At 39.3% G+C, this 18,772-nt stretch overlaps 2 protein-coding genes and 1 pseudogene across 4 annotated transcripts in view; 2 read left to right on the top strand and 1 right to left on the bottom strand.

The window, feature by feature from the left end:
• Positions 1-1,169, top strand: part of LOC137958916 (uncharacterized) — a 43,177-nt gene extending 42,008 nt beyond the window's left edge. For all 3 annotated transcript variants that reach the window (XM_068806145.1, XM_068806137.1, XM_068806128.1), the window contains one exon: positions 684-1,169. In XM_068806145.1, the coding sequence (XP_068662246.1) occupies positions 684-908 (225 nt within the window). In that variant the 3' untranslated portion in view covers positions 909-1,169. The remainder of the gene's footprint in view (positions 1-683) is intronic.
• Positions 1,170-2,064: 895 nt separating this feature from the next.
• LOC137958889 (small ribosomal subunit protein mS80 (rPPR6)-like) lies at positions 2,065-3,710 on the bottom strand (annotated as a pseudogene).
• Positions 3,711-4,530: 820 nt separating this feature from the next.
• LOC137944933 (V-type proton ATPase subunit H-like) lies at positions 4,531-18,598 on the top strand. Its single transcript, XM_068790752.1, has 12 exons — positions 4,531-4,619; positions 4,764-4,869; positions 6,254-6,379; positions 6,548-6,650; positions 6,729-6,801; positions 7,248-7,313; positions 7,416-7,533; positions 16,013-16,174; positions 16,437-16,562; positions 16,656-16,781; positions 17,700-17,879; positions 18,051-18,598. Exons 2-12 carry the CDS (start codon positions 4,840-4,842, stop codon positions 18,297-18,299), a joined length of 1,359 nt encoding a protein of 452 aa, XP_068646853.1. The 5' UTR covers positions 4,531-4,619; positions 4,764-4,839; the 3' UTR covers positions 18,300-18,598.
• Positions 18,599-18,772: the final 174 nt, after the last annotated feature.

The raw sequence follows: 18,772 nt of genomic DNA, 5'->3' as shown, positions 1-18,772 counted from the left end.
GAGGCCTGTGTATGAGTGTAGATGTTCGGATTGTGGGGAGCATTTGATTTGCCTCAGGTTTTGAAGCCCCAAAAGGAATGTTTGTTTTTCCTTTCTAAGCAATCCACTGAAAGTTCGGGAAATATTATGAAGTATGATGCTTAGCACATTTTGTTAGCTCTTTTATATGAGAGAGTACCTGAGTTTAGACTTCTCCTTTCTTCTCTTTTTTTCATTTTTTGGTTTGCTTAAATGCACGTTTCTTTGCTTCAAGCCTTCATGCCTTCTGAGCATGTGTTAGAAATATCCTAGGGTTCCTGTCCAAAGTGGATTTGTAAGTGAAGGTTTTGCTGGTGAACCGCAAATTCACCTGCAGAAGAGGATGCAGTAGTAAAGGTGGGGCAAAATCTGGGAGGGGCTATTCCTCTACAATGGAGACAGTAAACATTTTTGCTAATTTCCATGGTAAATCATCCAGTGGATGTCTTATTCTTTCAAACTCGAGGAATTTGATCTGTTTCCTCAGGAGCTGAGTCCTATTTTATTTTCTGCAGCATGATATGCTTTGCCTGCATGTGTCATGATTCAAGAGATTTATGCAGATAATTTTTTTTTTTTTTTACTCTTCTGGTCTGTCAAACTGTTGCACTTCATTTTGTTTATCTTGTTTATGTGGACTGAGGATAACTGAAATTTATTTGCAGCACTCCAGAAGGAGATCTTTGTCTGAGTTGAGTTCATCAAGTTCTTCATCAGATTCTTCTAGCAGCGATGATGAGGAGAGAGAGAAACGGAAATCAAGATCACGTTCTAAGAGGACAAAGAAAGAAAGAAAACACAAGTCAAAAAGCAGGGAATCTGGTAGTGATACTGAAAATGTCAATGGCCCTTTGCCTCTGTCTACATTCTTTAGTGATGTAAAGAGTTGATGTTCAAAAAGCAGCCTTGCCAACACCTCTTCATGTATTTGCCTTCCTTTCTTTTGGTGGCAGTAGAGAGATTTGTTTTTTCTTTGCTTCGAAACACTTAAGATGTTGGTTTTTTTACTCTTCATGTAGCCTATTGCTCTTGTGGCCATCGCCTGCCTATTGAGGAGAGGGCTTAATATTTTAGTATGTTTAGTAATCTGTAAGGTGTAGACTACCATCTCTTTTAACAGTGAAATGAAATGTTCCTTGTGTAGTCTAAGTGTAAAATCATTATTGATCCATTCACAAGAAAGTTTTTTTTTTTAAGTGTCTAAAATGAAATAGTGTGTATGAAATTTTTGAGAAATTTGAGTTGCCTTAAAACGTGAATCATCTAGTTTTTACACAAGAGAGAAAGTACTGGTGAGATGAGGTAGAAATAAAAGTGTTGTTTTTACCGTTTACACTGAAGATTGACCTGGGATGAATTTTCACTTTGTTATTTATATTCTGGGCATGACCCTTCCTTTGAAGGTTTCATTGAGAATTAATTCATTGGTTTGGTATCTCTTCTACATTTGACATCGTCAAACAATTTGTTATGAGCCCATTGCCCTTACCATCGTGTTTCCAAGTTGGGACTTTTCTGTTTCTGATCTTCTTTAGAGTTGCTCTCCGGATTTTTAAGTAAATGATGGGTGTTTAATAACCAATATGTTTCGGATTTCTGAAACATTCAACCCTGCATATCACCTTCAAAAGCATACAGAACCCACGTGAATATGTGAAGCTATCTTTGCTATCCAAATCCTCCATGAGTTCAGACATTTCATACATGCAGCAGCAAGTTATAGGCTCCTTTTTGCACTGTTCTGAAGACCCAGACAGCGGGCTAGACTTGGATGGCTGCAAATCTGATTTGGTAGTTTGAATGACAGACCTGCGCAACTGCTTAGTTCTCCTGGGATGAATAGGTTGTTTCTGGTTGCTTTTATATAGAATCTATCAACTGTGTAACTAGATGAATCATGATGTTGCTCCCCCAATGCACCATGCTTCCCATCCTCAGCTACTGACTTCATTAGTGATTCTACCTATGGAAGTGTCAAATGGCAGCAACTATAGGGATACATGAACCCAGCTGATTAAGAAGGGCAAAGAACCTAAAATTGGAATCGATACAAAAACTTGCATCTCATATAGACGAACATGTTTTCCAAAATTAAAAAAGGGTAAACAATTATTTGAAGTGATCAAGATCATGAATTGGTATAGAGGAAACATCAAAACTTGAGCTTTTTATCTACTCCAGAAGAACAATGAAAGTCCTATGCCTCTATACTTGCTCCTGGAGACTGTAACGCTTCATTTTCCAAGTCCTTGACTGCTTTTATAAGACCATGGGTGATTCCATTACGATACAAATCTTCCTGTTTCGTCTCCTCTAACAATATTTCAACTGTTTGCCAGTCGAAAGCCTTGAGACAGAGATTGAATCAACTTGTTATCTTCGTCATGATTTGGTTGGACTCCATCTTCCTTCATTTCCCCCAAGCATTGCAAAGCTTTTTCAAACTCTTCAAGCTTGCAATAAACCTACAAATGAGTATATGGTAACAAACCTGAGACAGCTTTGAATGTACTTTCTTTGCTTCAGAAAATATTTTATAAGCATCATCTATCTGCCCACCCTTGGCATAACCACTCATGATAACACTGTATGTGAACACATCAGGTCTTAGACCTCTACTTGCCATTAAGTTTTTCAATGCTATCGCCTCTTCCATATCTCCGGCCTTAGAAAGGGCGCTGATAACAGAATTAAAAGCTGCATTCCCAGGTGGAGGGCCTAACTCAATCATCTTAGTAAGCAGGTTCCTTGCCGGTTGGCTTTCTTAACCTTACATAGTGCACGAAGGACATTAGAGAACGACTTGATTGCATATTTGCAAAAAAATTCAGAAAAATCTTCCAACAGCTCTAGAGCAATATGCATCATTGCATCATCTCCACACAATTTACTAATTAAGAAATTTAGTGTGGATTTGGGAGCACATATCTCTTTCTCCTTTGTCATCAGATAAACCAAACGTGCATCTTTTACTCTACTTCCTTTGCACAAGCCAGTGATAATTTGGCCAATTTTCTCATTACTAGGCAAGTTCCCAGATTGAAGCAATTTCTCACAGACAGAACAGGCATCATCAAAAAAATTGATCGACTGAAAAGCGCCTCAATTGTCAAGTAATGAGCATCAGCATCAGGTGTATAGCTGAAATTTTCAAACTTGTTAAAAACCTCTAGGGCTGCCTAGCGTTTCCCCAGCTTCCAAAATATGGAGGTTAAATCATTGAGAACATCAGAGGTGATTAATCCCTTCTCATTGTCACTAATGTCTTTGCTCAAATCCCACAGTGCATACACATCTTTCTTCCGACAATTGACACCTATCGTGTGCACAAGGCAATTCAAGGTTTGGGTACTTATAAAAAAGTCCTGTTGTTGCAAGGCTCACTAAAAGAAAAACCACTAAATTCACGCCCAGAATAAGAGGAGTTTGAAGAATTCTCACTGCGAACTCCTCACTAAGAGGTAAATCCAGCTCATTTAGACTATATTCAAGAGGTTTGTCTAAACTACTCTGTAGAATAGATAAACATTCTCAACTTGTTGTACATCGAGCTGGGCAGCTTGAACATCTGAGCTTACATCATCTACATTTGCATTCTCCACGACATCCTCGAAAGAAACAGAGGACTCACCTGTTTCTTGAGGACCAAAAAAAGGGTCTTTACCAGAAACATCTTTCTCCTCAGCGCCATCTCAAAAAACCCCAGATAGCTCACCCGACTCGAACGATACATTCACATTCTTACTACCACACCCGAAGGCCACGGGAGAAACCTCCGACTCGTTAGAATCCACAAATGCGTCTGCTCCAAAGGCGCCATTTCCATCACTACAGGAGGAATCTGACTCCTTATCATCGTTTTGGTCGATGGTATCTGAAACTTGAGAAAATAACCTAGGGTTTTGGAAATGAGGGTTTACCCGAAAAGCCCATCTGGTAGGGCTGGCGCAAAATGAAGAAATGAGGGTTAAGGTTTTAGCGTGTACCTCCGATATAGACGAAGAAGCTCCCAGTACGGAAGAAGCCCTGATGAGAGCTCTTGCATTTGATCTCCACATTTCTCCTCTCTCTCTCTCTCTCTTAGTGCGGCATGCCAGAGAGAGAGAGAGCAATGAAACAGCTGGAAAAACCCTAGTCAGCTCCTCGGCTCTGTTCGGAGGCCCGGGATGCAATGGCCGGAGGAAGATAGGTTACGAACCTCACAGAGCCTCAGAGTGTCTTTGGGCCCTATCTCCCTCTATTGGGCTGCTAGTCACGTCTCTTATTTACACGGCGCATGTTAGACTCAATCTTTAAACGTAAACCGCCTGAGTGGGCACGTGAGACAATTTGATCGAGAGACGGAGGCAGAGATTCCCACGATCTCGTGTCCTTGAAAAATAGCAACAAAATGATAGGATATTTCAATCCTGACCGTTCATCAAGTAATGAGGGCCCAGTCAGAGATGCTTCTCTCTCATCACGGATGCTTCTCAGTTCTCTCATAGGTCATAACAATAATTTTTCATATATCATTTATCAAAAACCATCCGCATCGTCTCGAAGCTGGGAGGGGTCTGAACAAGGAGTAGAGCAGAGAGATTTTTAATTTGCTTTCTCTGGTAAGCTGGAAAAGCTGGAGATGTTCAATCTTTCCCTAATTGAATATGCTGGTGTTTCTATGTGATTTTAATGTACTTTTTTTGTCTTTTTTTTTTGTTTAAATTGGTTTTGTTGATCTGAACCATTTGGTTTTTTATTCGCAGCTGGGTGAGTTCGGATCGAAATTTGGAAAGTATTCGTGCTGAAGAGGAGTGAATCATACTGTAATTTGTCTTTGCGATGGATCACACTGAATTGACGGCAGAACAGGTTGGGAGCGGCATTACCTTCGTCATTTGGTGTGATGTGTTTTTGCTGAAAATGTCGATGTCTGCCTCTAGAATGGGAAGTTCTGGATTTTTTTAAATTTCTAGTTTTTGGTTTTCCTTTATCCATTTTCCTGGTGGCTCTTGTGGTTGTTCTTATTCTCATGATGTGTTAGGTCTGGAAAACTAGGAGAAGATAATTTAAAGGGAAGTAGAGGCTTTTAACTAGTTCTTTAACGAATATGTTTTCTTTCAAGGGGATGTATCCCATCATAACGTGGAATCAGTTGCAATTCCAGCCTTCAGAATTATGCGATCTTTAAGGATGAAAAATTACTTGCATATATTGAAGATTGTAGACTTTACATTTTCTCATATTCAGAAAGCTAGTTATTGAGATGGGTTTTTCCCTGGATCTCTTTTTGCATTAGTTGTACTATCATTGGAACAGCTTCGAAAAAGTATCTGGTTGTGAAGGTGTTATTGCTTTGGGTTTTATTGCTCACCCAAAATCTTGATGATTTGTGAAGGTGTTGAAAGGTTGAAATTCAAAAAAAAAAAAAAAAAAAAAAAAACATTATATGAAGTAATAACAAGAGTGATTGGTATCTTTTACTCCTGTGAAGTGATCTTCTTTTGAAAATTTCTTGTTTCAATCACAAGTACCAAGTGGATAGAAAGGAAACAAGTAACATGAATGTTTGCATGGCAATGTCATGATGTGTATCTTTGTCCATCTTTGCATATCGAGTTTAGAATCTTTCAAGGCTAAAGTGTCTCCTTGGTGATGTTGGTGTGTAAGCGGAATCAGGTAGAACAAATTGGACCATGGTCTTTGGGATTTTGGAGGGTGCTGCTAAGGGTTCAAACATTTGCATAAATGATCTCTGCTTTTGCCATCCCCATCATAAGGAACAGATTTATTTGACCTCTTTTACTAGAATTCTTAACTGATGAAGTCAGATGAATATTGACAAGAAATTATGTTCTATGAGCTCCTCAATTTTGTTCTTTCTGTATTAGGTCAAATGAGGTTAATTGCTTGGCATGCTCTAAGGTCATGGCTGTTAACCCCCATCAACATTTCTCTATGAGTTCATTTAGCTGAAACATTGCTGCTGTTCTGGCCTGGCTGTGTTGGACTACCTGTAGCCTCGAAATTGCTCCTAATGAAATATGATATTATAATACAATATCATTTGTAGATTGAGCCTTTAGTTGAATGGCTAGGGGAGGCATGTTTACATAGGAGGTTTTAGTTTGAAGTTCCATTGGTAGAGGTGCCTGGATGTGTGTAGCAACAGTAATTAAAAAGAAAAAGAAAAAAATTGTATGTTTCAACTTTCGGTGTTTCTCTCTTGATTGACATGTTGTTTATATTCTTCAAGGTTCTCAAGAGGGACATCCCATGGGAGGCTTACATGACAACAAAGCTGATCACTGGAACGTGCCTGCAGCTTTTAAGGCGCTATGATAACAGATCTGAGAGCTACAGAGCACAGTTGCTTGATGATGTAAGATTTGGATTCTTTTCTTGTTTACTTTTTAGCCTGCATTTTTACTCATTAGAATCACCCATAGATATTTTCTCCTTGTACCATAAGAATTTCCACAGTTGTAATATAAAATTATATGTTCTTCCGCCTTAAGGAAATTGTAACAAGTGGCAGTAATTTTGGCAGGATGGTCCAGCTTATGTTCGTGTCTTTGTGAGCATTTTACGTGACATAGTTAAAGAAGATACTGTAGAATATGTTCTTGCTCTTATTGATGAAATGCTTACAGGTAAATGACAACTACCCATGACATTGAAGTTGTTCTTTTAATTCTATATTTTGACAAACTGATCACTTTCCTTGGCAGCAAACCCAAAACGAGCCAGATTATTCCATGACAAATCTCTTGCAAATGAAGATACTTATGAACCTTTCTTAAGTTAAGTATTTATATGGTATCTTCTGTGAGGTTTGAACCATACAGTAAACATCAATGGAGTGCAAATGTTTTAGTTTTGTTTTGATGTAATGTATTGTTCATTTAAATTTGTGACTTTTATTGCCTTCTGCTAAATATTTTTGTCTTCTCAGTGGATTAGTTACTGTTTGTAGGTCATGTTTCGTACTGTTAACTTTTATCCTGTCTGTAGTTTACTTTGAGGTATTTTCACTTTGTAGAATGACACAAGAAGTACACATAGATGATCTTCCAAGATTTATATTCTAGAATTTAATATTTTTACATAAAGAAGCTTAACTAATTAGCCATCCTTTGTTGGTGCATGGCCCAGAGTTTTTTTTTTTTTTTTTGTAAGAAATGATGGCCTAGAGTTTATTATTTCGCATTGTAGATGAAAAGCTGATTCACCTTCTTTTCTATGCTCAGATTGCTCTGGAAGAGCAACTGGTTTATACAAGAGAAGAGCTGCAAAATTTTATCAATGATAGTAAGGTAGGGAAAAATTCTTGATCAGATTAAATAATGGAATTCAGTCGAAAAAAGGAAAAAGGGTATCTCAAAACGGTTGCAAAAATTCTTCTGCTGTGATTACAGTGCTCGGCCAAAAGTTCAGGATGGTTTTGTTGTGAATGGAGACACCTCATATTCAAAAAACAAGTTCACTACCATTGGAGATGTACTCAAAGGCTTGGTAGACTGGCTCTGTGGTCAGGTTAGAATGTCTGCTGAAACTTAGCATTTTTGAGTTGCAGTTCTTTAAGCTAAGATTTTCAAGTCTCTGTCGAACTGTTTGGATCCTTTGCATCTTTATGCTCACATGTCAGTTGGATCTTAGTTTCAAGAAAATCTCAACAGAGGCTGTGACATTTCTATTCTGCTGGATTGTGGGTGTGCTGATATGGAACTTGTTAGAAAATACATCCAGTGGTATTTTGGTCATTTTACTACTTCAGTGGTTAATTTTCTTTATGTAATCTTATTCTGCATGTTAAATTATATCAATGGTTAAATTTTCATGTACATATGACGTGTAGTTAGGGAGATATAAGAAGATTAAGGTTTATTAAGTGTATAGGGATATTTTTTGTAATTTTTAACTAAAAACATTTATTTAAGGAGTCTGGGAATTGATGCACAGTTCCCAAGGATGTCATTCAGGCTCTTCAGAAAGCTCTTCTTCTCTTTTGTCTTTTTTCTCTCAATTTTCTCCTCTTCCTTCACCCAAATCTTGATTTTAACATGGTATTAGAGCAGTAGATCGTTGTTGGGAGCATTCTATTGCAGATTCTTGCCATTTTTTAAGAGGGCAACCTATTGGAAGGAGAAAAACATTGGTTTTTTATACTGGTTCATCAAGGTTAAACTTTTTTCTCCCTTTCTCTGCCATAAACTTAGGGTTACTGGTCTTTATGAATTATTGGAGGATTCTCTACACTTTTTTTGATAAAGATTCTCTACACTTTGATTGCCCTAATTGGGTTTTTTGAGATTTGCATCACCCAACCCAGTGTTGGATGCTTGCATCATCACTCAATTGATGATGTCAGCCCTAATTGCTACTATTTTGCATGATATTGGTTGAAATAGATGTGAATTGCTGGTTATTGGATTGTTAAAGTGCTCATATCCTATTTTTGTGTCCTAATCCTAATTTTGTGGGTGGGGCCTACCTTGGTGATAAATCTGAAAATTGTTTGGAAGCATAAATTCATTATTGTGTGATAATATATCAGTATTATGGCTGAGACAGGAGAAATTTATACCCCGACTAGAGGAAATTCTGGGTTTGATGGAAAGGACACCATAATGATTGCTTCGAAAAAGTTGACTAGGTCTAATTATCTTAATTAGGTTAAGTCTGTTAAAATGTATCTTAAGGGTATAAAGAAGTTGAAGTTTATCCAAGTTGACCCCCCAATGCCTCCAGATGATGATTAGGAGGCAGAGAACTATTAGGTTATGACTTGGATTGTCAATAGTATTGATTCTACTCTTAGAAATCAGGTGATGAATTGTGAGACAGAAAGGTTATGTGGCTGTGTCTTGAATCTTTATATATACATGAGAGTAATCTCTCTCGAGTTTATGAGTTGTATACATACTTTTTTGGGTTGAAAAAAGGAAATCGAACTATTATAGAATATTATATTGCATTTCTTGGCATATGGCAGGAGATCCATGTGTATCATCCGTTTACTACGAATGAGAATGAGTTGAGAAAACAACAAAACAACTGCTTGTTGCAAACATTTTGGATGATTTAGTTGCTGAATTTGATGTTATTAATGCCCAGGTGTTAGCTTCACATGAAATACTTACTCTCTCTACCACTTTTAATCGGATTATGAGGGCTGAGAAGACTATTGTACTAGGAACAAGTAAAGGAGGTAAGATAATGGAAGCCACTGCTCTTCATGCTTCTAACACTACATCAGCCCCTATAGATTTCTCTACATGTAGAGGTAGAGAGGGCCCACGTAGAGGTAGAGGACATGGTGATGGTAAGTCAAAAAGGAAGTGGGTTCATTGTGACAAAAATAGTCATTATTCTTATAGATGTAGGGTTAAGTTTGGGAAGCTTGCATGGGTTAATTCTACAACTCCTGATAGTGGGAGTGGGAGTATAATTCTTCTATGTCGATTACACCGGGTGCTCCAGATGAGATGCAACAATTGATACAGCAACAACAACAGATTGCTCAATGTATGGCTCAGATCTCTATTGCCTCAACCTCAACATCTGTAGCTCATGTTTCCATCCCAATTCCTAGTTCTACCAGTGTTGACTCAGGTATGGCAGTTTATCATGTTCAACTTACCTCCACTGAAATCGACCTAGCCACTCTTGGGATGCCAAAGGATCATGCCTCGAGGCCAGATGGCTTCAATGGGGAGTTCTTTTGACAACATTGGGCATTGGGAGATCATCCAGAATGATCTCTATGCCTTCGTCAACAACTTCCATATGAGTGGAATCACGCATCGAGCGATTGGCGCTTCCTTCATTGCCTTGATTCCCAAGAAGACCAACACGGTGAATTCATGCTAATTGGCCTCACCACCAGTTCATACAAGATTGTTGCTCGTATTCTTGCCAATTGTTTCCATGCAATCCTCCCGCAAGTCATCAACCCATGTCAAAGTGCCTTCATCAAAGGTCACCACATCCTGGATTGGGCAATGGCAGCTCATGAGCTCTTGGACTCCTTTAAGCGAGCCAACCTCCCTAGAATCGTCACTAAGCTCGATTTCGAAAAGGCGTTTGACCATGTTAATTGGAAGCTGCTCTATCATCGCTTTGGCCAAATGGAATTTGGTACTCGTTGGCGCTTCTGGATGTGCAGTTGCATTTCTAATGCTTCCTTCTCCCTCTTGGTTAATGGAAAATCTTGTGGGAATGTTAGCGGTTCACAAGGGATCAAACATGGTGACCCATTGTCCCCCTTTCTCTTCACCCTCATTGCCGAGTACCTTTCTACTATGGTTTGACATGCTAAAGACTCTGGTTGGCTAAAAACCATCTGTGATGACCCCAACCAAGATATTGCCATTCTCCAGTATGTAGATGACACTATCCTCTTTGGTGAAGGCATGATGGATCAAGTAACCCACATAAAAACTTTACTTAATCTCTTCGAACTCTCCTCCGGGCAAAAAGTGAGTTGAGCTAAGTCCTCCCCCATTGGGTTCAACATTGAGTAGAATGTCTTGGATGTAAAATTACTAATCCCCCCTACACCTATCTTGGCCTTCCGTTGACTTATGGCACCCCCCCAAAAACAGTTGGACGGAGTAAATTCCTCTCCAAGGCTAGTAAGTAAACTCACCCTCATAAAATCCTATCTCCACGATATCCTCAGCTATTTCCTATACCTTTTTCACTACCCCACCTCTGTCAGAAACTGGTTAGAAGGTCTCAAAAGGAGATTTCTCTAGGGTGGGCACAATGGAGAAAGAAAATATCACCTTGTAAAGTGGGCTGACGTGTGTCAACATTGCATCTCGGCGGGCTTGGTATAAAAGACATTGCAAAGACCAATTCTTCCTACCTCATCAAATGAATTTGGCAATTCAACTCCTCACTGGATCTGATCTAGAGAGCCCTAGTTGCTGCCAAGGCTAACAAGATGAATGGTTGGTGGACTGAAGGTGGTGGCCGCTATCTCCTGTCACCTATCTGGTGGAAAATCTCCCTCCTGCTACCCACTTTCTCTATGGTGGTCAAGTGCTATCTGCGAATCGGCATCTTACAAAATTCTGTTATGACCGGTGGTTGGGGGACAAATGTTTCGGCCCCATATCGAGCCTTTCCAGACTCCAAAATGCTCCCATTGTGGACTTATGGTCTGATTTTGGAGGATGGGTCCTCAATCACCGCAGAACCCTCACGGACTCTGAAGCTTTATTGGCCTCCAACCTCCTCTTCTGCCTTGCAAACCTTAAAATTCGTGACCACATTCTGGATGCCCTTATTTGGACCACCTATCCTAAAGGCTCATTCACTACGGCTTCTGCCTACAATCTTCTTCATGGCCTCAACATCTTTCTGCCTCGCCACCATGCGGCCCTAGCTTGGACTTTGCTCGCTCCTCCTCCTGCCAATTTTTTTTACTTGGTGTGCATGTAGAAACAAAATCCTCACTTTTGACACCATCGTTAGGCGGGGAACTCATGTGTTGGATCCTACATGCCCACTCTGCCCAGGTCTCTCGAATCTGCCATCCATGTCCTCCTCTATTGCCAATTTGATCAAGTCATATGGGCCAACCTCTTCAACAAAATTGGAATGCAATTCTTTGTTCCCCACAACCTGCCATCTATGATCCACTCCATCACCAACTCTCATTTCCCGAAGCTTGGAAAAATGCTCATATCTAGTTGCACGGGTCACATCCCTTGGGCTCTCTGAAAAGAGAGAAATAATAGGAAATTCTAGTTCAAAACTTCTCCAATTGAGGTGCTTGCTGAGAACATCGCTGGCCAAGTCGCCGCCTAGCTCCTGACATAGAAGGAATTCCTCCACCTCAGTAGTTTTGATTTCTGGCGCCCGATTGCTGCCATGGTTGGGCTTTCTCGTGCCCCGAATATGACAATGTGGTCTCTTCCCCCTTGGTCACTTCAATTTGAACTTCGATGACAATGACTTTGGCTGTCCTGGGCCCACCGGCTTCAGTGGGGTAATCCACAACAAAAATAGCTGCCTCCTTTACTCCTTTGCTAGCCCTTTGGGTATCTCTGATTCCACAACCACTGAGCTTGCGGGTTGCTTCAGGGCCTCATAATCTTCCGGGATCGTCTCTCTAGGCTCCTTATAATCAAAGGAGACTCTAAGGTTGTCATTGATTGGTGTGCTAAGCGAATCGCCCCCTTGGCGGCACTGTGATACTTTTTTTGAAATCTGAAATATATCTTCTTACCTAAATTATAAATGGACCCACACACCCAAATCCGCCAATCACTTGGCACACTACCATGCTAAAAGGGGTTCATCCCTCCAAAGCCTCGTTATGGATGATATACATCGTGTTAGGTTGTCTCTCTCCTCTTGTTTTTGAATAAATATTCACGCATACCATAAAAAAAAATTCACTCATCACCGTCCTAGGCTCTTGACTCAGGAGCCTCCAGACACATGTCAGGTATGTTGTCATTGTTTTTCGATTTAAAAGAGTCTTTGTGTATCAAACATGCTAATCTACAAATAGTTCTACTTCTCCTATTCAAGGAGTAGGTAATGTTACTCCGACTTCCTTTTCGTCTCCTCAGTCAACTCTTTTTGTTCACAGGTTTCCTTTAAATTTGTTGTCGGTTAGCCAAGTCCATGAGTTGCTCTCTCACATTTTATCCTACTCATTTTGTTTTTTCTGGATCTCACAATGAGCAAAACAATTGGTTCTGTTCGTGAGAGAGATGGGCTATACTGCCTGGAGAACCATCGACAAAATAATATTCAGGTGTTACATATTACAAATTCTGTTCTACAGTGGCACTTGCTTCTAGGTCATCCATCTGCTGCAAAATTGACTCAAGTCTTTTCTAGACTTTCCATCTAGTTCTTCTTTTCAGTGCGAGTCGTGTCAATTGGCAAGCATCACAGAAGTTCGTTTCCAGTCTCGTCTCATAAAATCAGCCATCTATTTGAGATTGTACACTCAAACATCTGGGGTCCTTGTCCTATGACTAGTCAATTTGTTCATAGGTATTTTATTTCATTTATCGATGATTTTAGTAGGTATACTTGGATTTACCTTCTTAAGGAAAAATCTGAGGCTTTTGATGTGTTCAAACTTTTCTTCAATGAAATTAAAAATCAGTTTGCTGATTCGTTTTATATTTTGTGTACTGATAACGACCTCAAGTTCATGAGTCATAAATTCCAAGTCTTTTGTCAAGAACATAGAATTATTCATCAGACATCGTGTATCCCTCAGCAAAATGGCATAGCTAAACGTAAGAATTGCCATTTACTAGAGGTAGCTAGGACAATGATGATACATATGCATGTGCCCAAACCTTTTTGGGGTTATGTTGTTCTTACAACTTGTCTCTTGGTTAATAAAATGCTTTCGTTTGTGTTAGAAGGAAAAATTCCTATGCAAGTTCTTTTGTCATCCATGCCATTATTTTCTATTTCTCCCCGTGTGTCTGGATGTGTCTACTTTGCTCATATATTTGGGTCTTCCAGGGATAAGTTATCTCCCTCAGCAGTTAAGTGTGTATTTTTGGGGTACTCTCGTACACAGAATGGGTACAAATATTTTTGCCCGTCCACTAGAAAAACAATTGTATCTTCTAACGTTACTTTCTTTGAGGATTTACGGTTCTTTTCCCCTTGTGCCTTTACCTTATGATCCTATTGTCTCACCTGAACTGGCTCCAGTCATCCCTGTACCAGTTGATGAGTTTGGTGGACCGTCACAAGTTGTCATTGCCGCGAAACCATTATATGTATATAAATGCCGGAAAGAAGTATCACCAACGGCTCTTTCACTGGACCATGACTCTACTTCTCTTCAAGATCCTGGAGGTAATGATCTACATGTTCCTATTGCACTCAGGAAGGGTGTCAGGAAAGGTAAAGGTACGTAGTATACGTTTTCTCAGTTTGTGTCTTTTTGTTCCTTATCTGACTCCTATAAAAGTTTTGCTTTGTCCATTTCTACCTTCACTATCCCTTCTTCAGTGCAGGAGGCTTTCTCGTCTTCTCATTGGAGGCAAGCTATGGATGCTTTGATAGATCGGGTGACCTAGCAACTGTGTGATCTACCATCTAGGGCCAAAGTTGTTGGTTGTCGCTGGGTTTATACTATCAAGTATAGTGTACACGGTTCTATTGAGTGGTATAAAGCCCAGTTTGTTGCGAAGGGATATACTCAAACCTTTGGTATTGATGTGTTTCAAACTTTTTCACTTGTTGCTCGTTTGTCATCTGTACGTATTTTGCTCTTAGTTGTTGTGAATCAGGGGTGGTCCCTATGTCAATTGGAAATTAAAAACACCTTCTTATATGGTGATTTGTAAGAAAAGATATATATGGAGCAACCTCCAGGATATGTTGCTCAGGAGGAGACACATAAAGTATGTAGACTTAAGAAGGCGATTTATGGGCTGAAGCAGAGTCTACGTGTTTGGTTTGAAAATTTCAGCCAAGTTGTGGTATCTATGGGGTTCTCAAGGAGTCATTGTGATCACTCCTTGTTTGTGATGAAGATGTCCTCTAGAATTGTGGTACTTTTGGTTTATGCAAATGACATTATATTATATCGGAGTAATATTTTTGGTATAGAGGATACCAAGTCTCATTTGTCTGCACATTTTCAGACTGAAGACTTCGGACCGTTGAAATACTTTTTGGGCATTGAAGTGGCGAAAAGTAAAGAAGGCATTGTAATGACACAACGTAGGTATGTCACAGATATGCTTCAAGAGTATGGTTTGTTGGGGGTCAAGCCAGCTGATACCCCAATGGAAGTGGGACATGATCTCCATGATGAGCAGAGTGATGAATTAAATGACAGAACACAATATCAGAGGTTAGTGGGGAAATTAATTTATACAACAGTCACTAGACCTGACATTTCTTTTGCCATAAGTGTAGTGGGCCAGTTTATGGAACGTCCTTGAAAAGTACACTTGGTAGCAGCACAAAGAATTTTGAGGTATTTGGAAGAAGCACCAGAAAAAGGCCTTTTCTTTAGACCTAACAATTATATGAAGATAGGGGTTTTCTTTGATGTGACTATGCAGGGTCTAAACTAGACAGAAAGTCAACCTCTAAATATTTTGTCTTCCTAGGAGGAAATTTAGTTTGTTGGCGAAGTAAAAGGCAAAATGTTGTAGCCCGGTCTAGTGCAGAAGTTGAATATAGGGCGATGGCTCACACAATGAGCGAGTAGATGTGGGTTAGGTCAGTCTCACGAGAGTTGGGTTTCAACCAAGATGAGTCGATGAACATGTTTTGTGATAATCAGGTTGTGATCTTTGTTGCAAGTAATTGTTGCAAGTAACCCAGTTTTCCATGAGAGGACTAAACATATAGAAGTGTATTCCCACTTCATTCCAGATGCTGTAATGAAAAAGGAGGTAGTAACTCCGTTTGTTCGGTCTAGAAATTAGTTGGGAGATGTCTTGGCAAGCAAGAGTTTATATCATTCTGCAACAAGCTGGGACTCTAGATATATACGCTCCAGCTTGAGGGGATTGTTAGAAAATACACCCAGGGGTATTTTGGTCATTTTACCACTTCACTGGTTAATTTTCGTTATGTAATCTTGTTCTGTATGTTAAATTATATCAGTGATTAAATTTTCATGTACGTAGGATGTGTAGTTAGGGAGATATAAGGACATTAAGGTTTATTAAGTGTATAGGGGCATTTTTGTAATTTTAACTCAAAACACTTATTTAAGGAGTCTGGGAATTCGTGCCCAGTTCCCAAGGACGCCATTCAGACTCTTCAGAAAGCTCTTCTTCTTTTTTTGTCTTTTTTCTCTCAATTTTCTCCTCTTCCTTCTCCCAAATCTTGATTTTTATAGAACTTTTTTATGTAAACAAGTAAGAAAAACTTTATACTACAAAACAGCTGTTAGATGGTTATATGCAAACAACTATTATGTGCATATATTTAATTCCTCATGTTGAGTAATATATTTGTTTGGTTTTTGGTCCGTGTCTGATGTCATTTATTACAGTTGAGAAAGCCTTCCCATCCTACACGTGGTGTTCCAACAGCCGTCAATAGCCTAGCAACGTTACTCAGGGAACCCTTGGTCAGATCATCATTTGTTCAAGCAGATGGAGTAAAGTTGCTTGTTCCTTTAATTTCTCCTGCATCCACTCAGCAGTCTATCCAGGTGATCTATTATTGTTGTTTTCCAATTCTTTTCGCACAATATAGGATTTTCATGGCTGTAATTGTTTTTTTTTCTTAATTCATGGCTGAAGAGAATGTTTCCGTTGCAGTCTGGCTCAATAATATAATACTTATATTTGATGGTTTTGAGATATTGTTGGCTGATAGCAGTCCAAGTTATATCAGGGCCAAATATTTCAAAGTTGTGGGAATGTTTCCTGCTTTACCATGTTTGTCCACTGATGGATGATGTGCCTCTGCAGCTCCTTTACGAGGCTTGCCTCTGCATTTGGCTTTTGTCATACTACGAACCAGCCATTGAGTACTTAGCTACTACCAGAGCCCTCCCACGATTGGCAGAGGTTGTTAAAAGTTCTACTAAAGAGAAAGTAAAGTATACAACTCATCTACCTATCCAATTTTGAGTGCTTTCCTTTTTGTCATCTCATACCAGTATGTGTTTTTGGTGAATATCTGTTTAGGTTGTGAGGGTTGCTGTTTTAACCCTAAGGAACTTGCTCTCTAAAGGAACTCTTGGGGCTCAGATGGTGGGTTTTGGTTTACCCCAAATTGTTCAAAGTTTGAAAGCACAGGCATGGAGTGATGAGGTAAGAAGACACATCGAATTACCAAAATCTTTCCACATGAATAATCAATGTTCATAACTTCAGAGTGTTGGTCCTAATCATTGCTCTGTTTTCTTAAAGAGTAATAAATAAATGATTAAACGAGCACTGAATTTATTGTGGGCAGACAGGCAAAGAAAATGGTAATATGGAACTGCTTTTTTCTGCTCATAGTCCAGAGTTTAAGTGTTGTCTCAAAAGAGTATCCACATCCGAATGTCTTCAAGATATTTTAGTTATTCATTTTAAAGTGATTAAGGTGTTGTCTTCAAGATATTTTGTTGTTCATCACAAAAACTTCATCTAGAGCTTCATTTACAAGAAAAATCCTCTGTTTAAATATATGAAGTTGGTTTAGTGTTCATCATTCTTATAGCTTGGGAAACAATGGTGAGAAGATAAACTGGTCAAAATGATTCTGCTATTGTCAGTGAGGAGATTACATAATGACAATGATATAATGTTTTGCGTTACTGTTTCTGCTTCTCATTGGAAAATATTTTTGCTCTCCCAGGATTGTAACTGAAAATCCTTATAACTTGTCTTTGTATGAAAAATAATGCAATTTAAGCTAAGGCTTTTGTTGATATGGAGGAAGTGCTTGATGGTAGCTTCAAACTGTAGCACCACCATTTGAGGATGGATTTCAGGACCAACCTTCGTGCCAGTACCACTCCTGCCAAGGAAGCTTTGTTTTTCTTCGATTGTTAGCTACTGTGGAAAATGTTACCTTAAGCTCCAAAAATTTCTTGGTATATCTCTTAATCCTTTCTTTTGACCAAGAAAGACCAACTTAAAAAAGAAGGGAAAATAACTTTTGATACATTATTCTCTTTGGTATATGGTAAGTTGTGCTGCTTTTGCCTGCTCTTAGTGGGATTAATGATTCACGCTCCACAGGATCTGTTGGAAGCACTGGACCAGCTGGAGGAGGGACTCAAAGATAATATCAAGAAATTGAGCTCTTTTGATAAGTACAAGCAGGAAGTACTGTTAGGGCATCTAGACTGGTCACCTATGCATAAAGATCCAGTTTTCTGGCGTGAAAACATTACACATTTTGAAGAGAATGATTTCCAGGTGCACCTCTGCCTTGAAAAATCACTTTGCCCTAGTCTTCCTGAAGCAAATTACATGGCAAATGAGAATCTCTCCCAAAATAATTTTTTTTTTATTACAAAATATCCAGTTTGTCTAGAAAGAATCCATGCCATGGATATTCTTACCGAAACTTCAATGCTCCTCTTGCAGATTCTCCGGGTTTTAATAACAATCCTAGACACATCAGTGGATCCAAGGACCCTGTCTGTGGCGTGTTATGATTTATCACAGTTCATTCAGTACCATCCAGCAGGCCGGGGCATTGTGAATGATCTCAGGGCGAAGGACAAGGTTATGAAGCTCATGAATCATGAGAATGCTGAAGTAACAAAGAGTGCTCTGCTATGTGTCCAGAGGCTTTTCCTTGGCACCAAATATGCTAGCTTTTTGCAATCTTAGACTTTTTGCACCTTGATAGTTGTGGGGTTCTCTTATGCTGCCACTGTCTCATGTGGTCCTTTTACTGACTCCAGAGTGCAAAATAGTTCCTATTGTGTCTTGTCTAAGTTTCGGGGGGCAGGCACAGGGTTGCCCCTCAAACAGAGATGGATACTGAGTATCGTTATCATTCTTTCAGGCTCCTTTGTGGGTATAATATGTGATGTGGTGAAGAGGAAGAACATACTTTGCTTTGTGTAGAATAAGAATTGTTGCACTATTTTGATGGAATAAATGTTCTATAGTGTATTTTCGTTTTCCTTCTGCAATCTGTATCGGGAGTACCATGACGATTATCTTAAAGAGTTCTCATAATCACAAGAAAGCTCTGCATTAGCAGCAGCACTGTATTGTATACTTCACTTTCTTGGAATTCCTATAGTTAGTATCTATCATGGCTGATCCAATACGAGACTTAGATTTACGAAAACCAC

This window comes from Aristolochia californica, unplaced genomic scaffold, assembly GCF_029961685.1.
Source record: "Aristolochia californica isolate CCGP_79_NKW_82.1479 unplaced genomic scaffold, dmAriCali1.0.hap1 SCAF_1, whole genome shotgun sequence".
In the NCBI taxonomy this organism is placed as follows: domain Eukaryota; kingdom Viridiplantae; phylum Streptophyta; class Magnoliopsida; order Piperales; family Aristolochiaceae; genus Aristolochia; species Aristolochia californica.
This window is presented reverse-complemented; position numbering and strand designations above follow the sequence as displayed.

Bases quoted from the DNA above. Each gene is read 5' to 3' on its own strand.
- LOC137944933 (XM_068790752.1), top strand. From the start codon at position 4,840: ATGGATCACACTGAATTGACGGCAGAACAG. The intron at 16,175-16,436 runs GTGATCTATTAT...GTGCCTCTGCAG, and splicing joins CCACTCAGCAGTCTATCCAG to CTCCTTTACGAGGCTTGCCT. The intron at 16,563-16,655 runs GTAAAGTATACA...ATATCTGTTTAG, and splicing joins AAAGTTCTACTAAAGAGAAA to GTTGTGAGGGTTGCTGTTTT.